Source organism: Octopus sinensis, linkage group LG9 (genome assembly GCF_006345805.1).
Source record: "Octopus sinensis linkage group LG9, ASM634580v1, whole genome shotgun sequence".
NCBI classification, from domain to species: Eukaryota; Metazoa; Mollusca; class Cephalopoda; order Octopoda; family Octopodidae; genus Octopus; species Octopus sinensis.
In genome coordinates, this window is record NC_043005.1 from 4,976,104 (window position 1) to 4,988,003 (window position 11,900).

Here is an 11,900-nt window from a genome sequence, read left to right on the forward strand (position 1 = left end):
TATTCAATTGCTTTTATGTTGAAACAGGTCAGATCTGGTCTCTTGCACCTACCCTACAATGTCACTGCAAAAATAAACAATCACATTGTTGAAATCTGAAAACTATGAGATAATCTATGATTAATTCAAAGCAATGTGAATAAATAAGCATTACATTTGAGAGAGAAATCTAAATCCTAAAGGGTCAACCCTTTTGATACTAACCAACCTGCTTGAAACTGTCTGTGAATCTGTTTTAAAGTTATCTAAATTAAAATTCTTGGGACCGCGCCTGATCTTCCATGCTGGCATGGGTTGGACAGTTTGACAGGATCTAGCAAGCTGAAGAGCTGCACCAGTTTCCAATTGTCTGTTTTGGCATGGTTTCTACAGCTGGATGCTCTTCCTAACGCCAACCACTTTACAGAGTCTGCTGGGTGCTTTTTACATAGCACCAGCACCGGTGCTTTTTATGTGGCACCAGCATGCTTACATATATTTATATTTGTGAGTGAGCAAACAAATGAAAGGAAAAAGTACTCAACACATTTGGTAGTAGTATATGTATTAGTATTAAAAAAGCAGTTTGATTCAGTTCCATGCAGCATAAAGTTTCATAGACACAGCACAGGACCCTTGTTCATCAGTCTGAGGTGAGTGATATGGGGATATGGGAAGGCGGCGAGTTGGCAGAAACGTTAGCATGCCGGGCAAAACGCTTAGCAGTATTTCGTCTGTCTTTACATTCTTAGTTCAAATTCCGCTGAGGTCGACTTTGCCTTTCATCTTTTCGGAATCGATAAATTAAGTACCAGTTGTATACAGGGGTCAATCTAATCAACTGGCCACCTCCACCAAAATTTCGGGCCTTGTGCCTAGAGTAGAGAGGAATATGGTACTATGGAGGAAGCCCAAGGGGGTTACTGGAGAACGGGCTGCTATTGGTCCAGGCAGGTCACATGGTGTTGTTGGTAATATTACTGAAACATCAGATAGAGGTCTTAATATGTATTTCTTGGAAGGCGGCGAGCTGGCAGAAACGTTAGCACGCTGGGTGAAATGCTTAGCAGTATTTTATCTGTCTTTACGTTCTGAGTTCAAATTCTGCCAAAGTTGACTTTGCCTTTCATACTTTCGGAGTAGATAAATTAAGTACCAGTTGCATACTGGGTCGATCTAATCAACTGGCCCCCCTCCCCAAAATTTCGGGCCTTGTGCCTAGAATAGAAAAGCATATGTATTTCTTAGACCTCATGGTCAGGCAGGATGTTGAGGATACCTTGATGTCTAGATAATATGAGTGTAAAATTTAAGTGACAACAGCTGCTGGTAAGTGTGTGTGTATCTACTGTATGAATGCATGGATGTGTGTATGTGTTGCATATGTATGTGTGTCTGCTGTGTGTGAGTGTGTGTGTGTTTGCGCATGTGTTTGTAAGCTGACGTGTGTAAGCTGGTGGCATGAGCTCAATGGTGTGTGAGCAAGTATCAGCTGTGAGTGTGTACTTGTGTAGATACATATGTGGGTGTATGTATCTGCTGTGTGTGTGTGAGTGAACATGCATGTATAGGTGTGTGTGTGTGTGTGTGCAGACATGTAGAGGATGCTTGTACAAGTGTGTGTGTGATTATATGAATATCTGGTGTGCATGAATATGCTTGTGTCTGTATCTGTATGTGTAATTATGGATGCGTATCTGCATGAATGGGTATGTATGTGTGTGTATGTGTGCGTATGTGTACCACTGGTATTAGTGTGTATATGAATACACACACATATATATATATATATTATATATATATATCCTTGATCCTTGATCTGACAACAATGACAATATATATATATATATGTAATATGTATTTGTGTATATGTAAGTGTTTAAATATATATATATATCTATATATATATATTATATATATATATATATATATATATATATATATATAGGCGGAGGAGTGGGTGTGTGGTAAGTAGCTTGTTTACCAACCACATGGTTTCGGGTTCAGTCCCACTGCGTGGCACCTTGGGCAAGTGTCTTCTACTATAGCCTCGGGCTGACCAAAGCCTTGTGAGTGGATTTGGTAGACGGAAACTGAAAGAAGCCCGTCGTATATATGCATATATATATATGTATACGTGTGTGTTTGTGTGTCTGTGTTTGTCCCCCTAGCATTGCTTGACAACCGATGCTGGTGTGTTTATGTCCCCGTCACTTAGCAGTTCGGCAAAAGAGGCCGATAGAATAAGTATTGGGCTTACAAAGAATAAGACCCGGGGTCGACTTGCTCAATTAAAGGCGGTGCTCCAGTATGGCCGCAATCAAATGGTTGAAACAAGTAAAAGAGTATGCAGGTGCGATGGGTAAATTGTCATGATCTTATACTTATAATTTTGCGCATGCGCATTGTTTCTTTTTGATTTTGTTGACTACACAGTATAGTAGGGTCAGTTTAGGCACCGGCTGTGATAAAAACAGTGTCATGATGCAATTCACTCTGCCAGAAATTTGCAAATGACATGCTGTATTGCTTGGTATTCACACCGGAAGCTCCAATACGAAAATACCAGTGCTTGGGTGTCAGTCTGAGGACATGTACCAAGAGTGCTAAAAGTCAAACATCCAGTCAACATCAGGTGTTTGGAGTGATCACTAGTGATGGCAATGCTATGCCTCCATTCATCTTCCTACACGACCTCAAACCAACAAGGAGGCCTACATCAAGTACCTGGAGGAGGTAGTGCTACCCTGAGTGAAGAGGGCAGATGCTAGAAGACCCTATATTGGGCAACAGAACTCTGCGCTATGCCACACAAGCAGGAGAACCCAGTCGTGGCTGTTGGACAATTTTTGCGACTACATTACCCCTAACATCTGCCCAGCTAACTCCTCAGACTGCAATCCTCCTTGATTATTTTGTGTAGGGGTGCAGTTGAGTGAGAGACTAACAAAACTCCTTGTAACACCAAAGATGAACTGAAGGCAAGGATTATGGCAGCATTCACCAACTTAAACAAGGAGACCATCCAGAAGACTTGCAGGAGATTCCAATGTCATCTGGAGGCCGTGGTTGAAGCCAACGGCGATTTTATTGAATAAATTTACTCTTTAGTATTTCAAGATATTTTTATGTAATTTTGGTAAATATATCTGTTAAAATGAAATGTTGGTGTTATTTTCATTTTTGCGTAATTTAGATGACATGTGTGTGTAGATATGTATGTATATATATATATAGTCCTCCAGGCAATAACGGAGGAATTCAAGACCGGTTGCCCCTGGGAGCTCCTCTATGCTGACGACCTCGCTCTAATCGCTGAGTCACTATCAGAACTGGAGAGAAGTTCCAGGTGTGGAAGGAGGGTTTAGAATCGAGGGCCTTAGAGTCAACCTAGCTAAAACCAAAGTACTAATAAGTAGAAAGGTAGAAAACCCACAAATATCATCAGGAAGATGGCCCTGTTCGATCTGTAGAAAAGGTGTAGGTAGAAACTCTATAAGATGTACCCTGTAAGCTATGGACACATAAGAGGTGCAGCAATGTCAAGGTAGGCTAACTGGGAAGATAGTTTTTGTATGCGGCAGGTGCTCTGGAGCACTGACCTCCGAAAATCTGCAGAAAACAACTTCTGTCACTTTCCGGGGGAAAAACTAGAAGTAGTTGATAGTTTCCGCTATCTAGGTGACCAAGTCAGTAGTGGGGGTGGGTGCGCTGAAAGTGTAACTGCTAGAATAAGAATAGCCTGGGCAAAGTTTAGGGAGCTCTTACCTCTGCTGGTGACTAAAGGCCTCTCGCTCAGAGTAAAAGGCAGACTGTATGATGCATGTGTACGAACAGCTATGCTACATGGCAGTGAAACATGGGCTGTGACTGCTGAGGACATGCGTAAGCTCGTGAGGAACGAAGCCAGTATGCTCCGATGGATGTGTAATGTCAGTGTACTTACTCGACAGAGCGTTAGTACCTTGAGAGAAATGTTGTACCTAAGAAGCATCAGTTGTTGTGTGCAAGAGAGACGATTGCGCTGGTATGGTCATGTGGCGAGAATGGATGAAGAGAGGTGTGTGAGAAGTGCCAATCCCTAGCAGTTGAGGGAACCCGTGGAAGAGTTAGACCCAGGAAAACCTGGGACGAGGTGGTGAAGCACGACCTTCGGACGTTAGGTCTCACCATGGAAATGACTAGAGACCGAGACCTATGGAAGTATGGGCGTCGTGAGAAGACCCGGCAAGACTAGTGAAGCCATAATCCTGGCCCCTACCTGGGTCGTAGTCAGTCCACCTGTGCATACCTTCCTTCTTGTGACACTTGTGAGACCTGTTGAGGCAAGTGAGAATCGAATCGTATCAAATCAATCGAACCAAATCAAAATAGATGAACATCAATGGAATTTGTATCCTTGTGGTACCAGTGCCGGTGGCACATAAGAAAACCATCCGAACGTGACCGTAGCCAGTACCGCAATGACTGGCCTCCGTGCTGAGGGCACGTAACAAACACCATCCGAGCGTGGCCGTCCGCCAGCCTCGTCTAGCACCTGTGTCGGTGACACATAAGAAAACACCATCCGAGCGTGGCCGTCTGCCGCCTCGTCTGGCACCTGTGTCGGTGGCACATAAAAAACACCATCCGAGCGGGCCGTCTGCCAGCCTCGTCTGGCACCTGTGTCGGTGGCACATAAAAAACACCATCCGAGCGTGGCCGTCTGCCAGCCTCGTCTGGCACTGTGTCGGTGGCACATAAAAAACACCATCCGAGCGTGGCCGTCTGCCAGCCTCGTCTGGCACCTGTGTCGGTGGCACATAAAATCACCCACTACACTCTCGGAGTGGTTGGCGTTAGGAAGGGCATCCAGCTGTAGAAACACACTGCCACATCTGACTGGCCTGGTGCAGCCTTCGGGCTTCCCAGACCCCAGTTGAACCGTCCAACCCATGCTAGCATGGAAAGCGGACGTTAAACGATGATGATGATGATGATGATGATGTTATTTAGAGATAGTAGTCCCCTTCATCACACCATATAAAAGAATTTTAATTTGATACTTACTACTCATTTCTCAGCTACATGTGTTTCTTGAGGTTCTTTTACGGTTCCTTAATCACGCAGTGTTTTACAGGAACCTTTCTTAAAATGTAACCCCAATCATCAGGCCTCTAAGTAACTTTATTATAGTTCGATACCAAATACTATATTTTAATTTTAACAGATAAGTATGTGTATGTGTAAATAGATTCGCCGGACCTTACTATGCAAGCCATAATTTAATTCAAATAGAATTAATAAAAATAAAAAATAAAAGAATAAAAAAATCAAAAATAATAATTTATAAAAACTAAATTCTCACGTAACTTATGTCTATAAACATTCCTATAAAATTAATAATATGTAGGGATAAAAATAAAATATATACCTGTGATGATATAATAATTAAAGCTATGACAAATAAATATATTCGAATAAAAGCTATAGTTAAAAGTGGACATACACAAGTACAGATGACATAAACAATCACATCACTGAAACCTCAAAGCTATAAGATAATGTATGATTAATTCAAAACAATTTGAGTAAAAAAATATTGCATTTAACTGAGTAATCTGAACTCTAAAGGGTTAAGGGTAACGTAAAAGAAATGTCGTAAAAAATATGTACAAACTACCGTTGACTACCATGGTCCTACTACGTATTAATTTCGGCTTAATATTACAAGGCTGAGCCATTATAGGTAGGATCAACATAAAAAAGTATTCCCTCCGGTGAGAGATAAATATCATTTAATATATACAACAGCAAAAGAGTTACTAGTAGTTTCATGCTTTGAGATACATCAAATTGGCGGATTTATATAACATGCTATGTATCTCCAAGCTGTCTTTCAGGTTTACTTCTTTGCATTTTTGTTATCCATTTGCTTCTCGTTTTTACTCATGTTTTCTTATAGACCATTATCATCATCATCATCATCACCATCATCATTGTTTAATGTCCACATTCCACGAGTTGGATGGTTTGACAGCAATTGGCCAGGCAGGAACCTGCACCAGACTTCTATGTGTTCTGGTAAGGTTTTTTCCAGCTGGATGCCCTTCCTAACATCACCCACCCAGCAGATAGGACTGAGTGCTTTTTATGTGGTATAAGTACAGGCGAGGTCAGTTTTGGCAAGGTTTTGACAATTGGATGCCCTTCCAAATGCCAACCAATTTACAGTGTGGACTGAATGCTTTTTATGTGACACCTGCACTGGCAGGGTCACCAAGTAACTTGCAGGACAAAGATCTTTTGAGAGGGGAGGAGGTATTAGAGGAGGTGATCTTGTGTCAGATGATGAAAGGTTATAGTGAGAGACAGAGAGACAGAAACAAGTGTCTTGCTGTAGAGGAGATACGTGGTTACCTGGCCGGAGAGAGAGAGAGTGAGAGAGATGAGGAATGAGTTTTAAATACACCTAACACTATGAACTGAGCCTGAAATATTGCTTGAAGATAGATGGCATGTTATATAAATCTGCCAATTTAATGTCTTTTAAAGCATGAAACTATTTGTTGCTGTTTTGCTGTTGTGTATATTAAATGATATATGTATATTCATATACATCCACATATATATGTGTGTGTGTGCCAGTCAGTACTGGCCTGACTGGCTCCCGTGCTGGTGGCATGTAAAAAGCACCCACTATACTCTTGGAGTGGTTGGTGTTAGGAAGGGGCATCCAGCTGTAGAAACTTTGCCAGATCAGATTGGAGCCTGGTGCAGCCCCCTGGCTTGCCAATCCTCAGTCAAACTGTCCAAACCATGCCAGCATGGAAAGCAGATGTTAAATGAATCTGCTGCTGCTGCTGCTGCTGCTGCTGCTGCTGATGATATGATGATGATGATGATGATGATGATGATGATGATGATGATGATGATACAAGTAGATAAATAGAGAGTTAGAAAGAAAGAGAGATAGATAGATAGATAGACAGATAGACACACACACACACACACACACACACAGATAGATAGATGGATAAATAGATAGACAGATAGACACACACATACACACACACACACACACACACAGATAAATAGATAGATAGATACATAGATAAATTTATATGTCAGCAAAAGGTGACCAAATGATAAAGACAAATGGTGTGATGCTATTCTTTGGACCGAACTTTCATTCCCAGATCATAAATGAACTTTTCATACACCCTCTGGTACCCTAAGTCTTTTGAAATGCATTGTGACCTCAGTCCAGTTGCATATCAAAGTCACAGATTACGACTCTTCAGGCCACACAGGTCACTGGTGATTTATGCCAGTGGTCACTACCAATGGTCCCCTGTTTCATGGCTTGCCTTCAGTGCTGGTTTCCCCCTTCATTAAATTTCTTCATCTATCTTCTGTGCACATTGCTTTTTGTAGATGTTGGATGGCCTGCACCTCTTCTTTGTTAACAACTCAAGAAGAAGAAGAAGAAGAAGAAGAAGAAGAAGAAGAAGAAGAAGAAGAAGAAGAAGAAGAAGAAGAAGAAGAAGAAGAAGAAGAAGAAGAAGAAGAAGAAGAAGAAGAAGAAGAAGAGAAGAAGAAGAAGAAGAAGAAGAAGAGGAGGAGGAGGAGGAGGAGGAGGAGGAGGAGGAGGAGTTACTCTAGCAACATGTGCAAGCTGAACGACCAACGTCAGTTGATAAAAAAATTATGCCCAGTTTTGCATTACTTTCAATAAAATTCTCACATGTGTTTGTGTTTATATACAAGCACATCATCATCATCATCATCGTTTAACGTCCGCTTTCCATGCTGGCATGGGTTGGACGATTTGACTGAGGACTGGCGAACCAGATGGCTGCACCAGGCTCCAATCTTGATCTGGCAGAGTTTCTACAGCTGGATGCCCTTCCTAATGCCAACCACTCCGAGAGTGTAGTGGGTGATTTTACGTGCCACCGGCACGAGGGCCAGTTACGTGTGGCATATACATATATATATGTGTGTATGTGTGTATATAAATATATACACTTATATACATATATATTTATATACATATACATATATATATGTACATATGTACATACATACATATATATATACACACACACACACATATATACATACCCTCATATATATACAAACACACACACACGCACATGTATGTATGCACGTGTGTGTATATTTAAACATGCAAATACACATATCATGCATACCCATTCATACATGTACGCACACACACACCCACACACACACACACACACACATGCATACACACAAAATACCATACAAATGTGATATGTTGTCTATCTACTTTTTTCATTTTTCACAGGAAGCAAAAAAGATAGCGAAAGTGTCCAAGTTACTTTTGATGAAGAAAGTGTACGTTCTGATAGGTTTACTAATGGAGAAATATCACGAACAGATGAAGTTTAATGTGAAAGCCAGAAACGAGAAGGGAAAGAAAAGTAACGTAAGTATTCGGATTGTTTTTAATCATGTCCCCTTATTAAATTACATTACTTTCTACTGATAGCATATTGTTTTCAAGAATGCTCAACATTTATGTGTGTGTGTGTGTGTGTATTTATATATATATATCTATATATATGTATACATAATGAATGTATGTATGTGTGTATCTGTTGTCTGTCTGTGTATTCATATATACACATGTATATATATATATATATATATATATATAAATATATACATATATACACACACATGTATGTATGTATGTATATACATTTATATATTATAAAAACACACATATGTTCTGTAAATGCTACTTTGTAAAAAGATTACCACATGTATGTGTACATATAGAGGAGTTGTATATACAATAATGTGTGTATACATACATATATATATATATATATATATAAACTTACTTGGAGGAAATGAAACGAAACGAATCGAATCGACGCGAGGGCGCTCAGTCATACAATAGTGTAATAAATAAAATATATGCATACATACATACATATATGTACGTACCTACATCTACATGTATATATACATGCATATATAAATATATATACGTGTGTACAGGACACCACAAATAGACGTAGAACTCAACGAGAAACGAAAACGTAAAAACAAACATGGAAACGGACCTTTTTTAACAACGAAAAAACAGAGTACAAGACAAACTACACATGGCAAAAATCCCCTTCATCAGCTGTCCATGGTTCAACTCTAGCGTGTTTCGAAGGTGAGGACAGAACACGACTCGTCAAACTAGCCCTTCCTGCGAAAGAATTAAATAAAATTCCTTCGCAGAGGGGTAAAAACAAGGAAATAAAAAATGTGACAAAAACAGGACGTAAAAACGATATAAATAAAATTACAAAATAAAATACAAAATAAAATACAAAATAAAATACAATTACAAAAAAATACAGTACAAGAAATAAAAACAAACAAGAAAACAAACAATGAGGGCCTTTTTTTGGCCTAGACGAGGAAAGATTCTTAAGAGCGCAAGAAGAACGTTTGCTCACTGTTAGGAGGCCGCAGGCGAAAGGAAGTAGTCGCCTGGCTGTGAGAGAGATGAGGAGGAGTGAGAGAGAGATAGAGGAAGACAAGCGGCTGTGAGAGAGATGAGGAGGAGTGAGAGTGAGTAACCTGGTGTTTTGTGAAAATGAAGTATCTTGCTGAAGGACACAGGATGATGCCCCCTCCCACCTTTGCTTCCTGGTCCAGTCATTGAAATGCTGCTTTATGAGTGCAAGAATGACACCCCAGTCGGCTGACCATGTCCTTTCACGTGCAAAAGTTGGTAGCGACAAGGTGTCAAAGAGTAGCCTCAAGGGTGTACAGTGGTGACTGGAACCTTGTCTGTGGACAGATGTTGAGGTTGGATAAAGGTGGGAAGTGTAGGTTAGAAATAGCAGTAGGGGTGAATAAAGGATAGAAAGGGGCTGATGGTAAATATGAGTGTGAGGGGACAATGATAATGAGGTGGATGGATTCATTAGAAGTGGATCAAGAGAAAGGAAGTGATGTCTGACAGGATACAAATTTGATTATGCAAATTCAGTTTATCACCCTTCATCAGAAAATCTGTTCTCTAAATTCATGCCACTGGCCCATTTGTATTATTTCCCTTAAAATTTTTTTTTATATATTTATTGATTGTTTCTTTATCACTTCCAATCTTCTCAACTTATTGATCATATATTTTTTAACAAATCAATAGACAAATACCTTCTAATTTTGGTTTTCCTGCTGCAGGTATCTACACCATTGGAAGGAATCCTCCAAGAAGATACAGCATCTATGAGTGACAGTCACCTTATTGACAATGGATGGCACCATGCTGAGGCTTACCATTTTTATATATTAGCACAGACACAGCTGCAGACAGGTAAACTAATATTCAAAAATAATGTCACCAAAACTAACAAGACATTACCCTTTGAACAAAGAAAGTCTTTAAGTGATCACTTATCATGCTTGAAATCATCATCATCATCATCATCATCATCATCATCATCACCATCATCATCGTTTAACGTCCGTTCTCCATGCTAGCATGGGTTGGACAGTTCAACCGGGGATCTGGGAAACCAGGAGGCTGCACCAGGCTCCAGTCTGATCTAGCAGTGTTTCTACAGCTGGATGCCCTTCCTAACGCCAACCACTCCATGAGTGTAGTGGGTGCTTTTTACGTGCCAAGCAGTCAAATCTTCCTCAAGTCATACCTTTTTATCTTAAAGATAAGATCGTGTGCAAGAATATGGTCCTATAAGCCATCACACTGTCCCATGTACTCTCTCATAGTGCCACTTCTATTTACACCTATAACCTAATCTGTATCTTATCCCGTCATCCCACCCTTGTTTTTTTTACCATATTTGGCATTGTCAAATCACTCTCTAATCCTTATTGGCCCCACCACACATCCCTCGTCTTTGTCCACCTCTGCTATCCTAAAATATCCATACCACTTACATCATATCACTGCTTTTTTTCTTTCTCCTACTTGGTCAACCAGGCCCTTCTCACATCATTGCTCTCTCTTCTAATCCTCTTTCTTGGTCATCTCATCAAATGTACATACCCAAAGCTATTGCACACACTTAGCCCTTACTTGTTTCCCTCTTTCGCTTCCAACCTTGCTGTTGGTTTCGCCCCTCCCTCTGTTTGGCTTACGTGTCTGAGCTCTGAATAGTCTCTACAAGACAGAACCATTCCTCCATTGATGCCAGGTAACAACTCACACTCCATCAAAGTGACAGGTGAGTCAGACAATCTCTCTGGGGCTGGTACCACAAAACGACCACAGTGTATTCCATAAAACGGTCAGATTACTGAGCAGAGAAGGCATAAAGTTCTGAGGTCCTTTTATTGAACTTCTTTTGTGTGAGTGTCAGGATAAACGCTCTCAATAGACTTTGCAAATAATGAATTTACTTAACTTTGTCATTATTAACCCTTTTGTATGGAACAAATTAAGATGAAATTTTGATGGAAGGTTTTAATTTAGAGGAAGTTGTATCAGGACCAAGATCAGTCTCAAAAAGGGTTAACGTTGTTGCATTATCAATTTTCTTTCATTTGGCAAAATTTCCTAAGAACAAAAACTCATAATGAAGGTATAATGATGATGTGATGACTACGACAAAGGAGAAAAATACAGAGACCTGTCTGATGTTCAGTAATTTTAATTGCTAGATATGTATAGGGTGGTTTCATCATCATCATCATCATCATCATTTAACGCCCATTCTCCCATGCTTCCATGGGTCAGATGGAATTTGTTGAGAGAGATTTTCTAAGGCCAGAAGCCCTCCCTGTTGTCAGCCCTCACCTGTTTCCTAGCAAGGTAATATTTCCCCTTGTCCACACGTGTTTTTCACAAACAGCATCATTTGTATGATGGTGATATTCACTTAAAACCATCACATGACATCAAAACAATGACACACACACAC

The 11,900-nt window shown here is 40.2% G+C and overlaps 1 protein-coding gene across 1 annotated transcript in view; it reads left to right on the forward strand.

Annotated features, from left to right (window-relative positions):
- The window catches only part of LOC115215771 (WD repeat-containing protein 35-like), a 125,449-nt gene that overhangs the window by 76,096 nt on the left and 37,453 nt on the right, over positions 1-11,900 (forward strand). The window contains exons 27-28 of the mRNA XM_029785071.2: positions 8,291-8,431; positions 10,198-10,330. Coding sequence (XP_029640931.1) covers positions 8,291-8,431; positions 10,198-10,330 — 274 coding nt within the window. The remainder of the gene's footprint in view (positions 1-8,290; positions 8,432-10,197; positions 10,331-11,900) is intronic.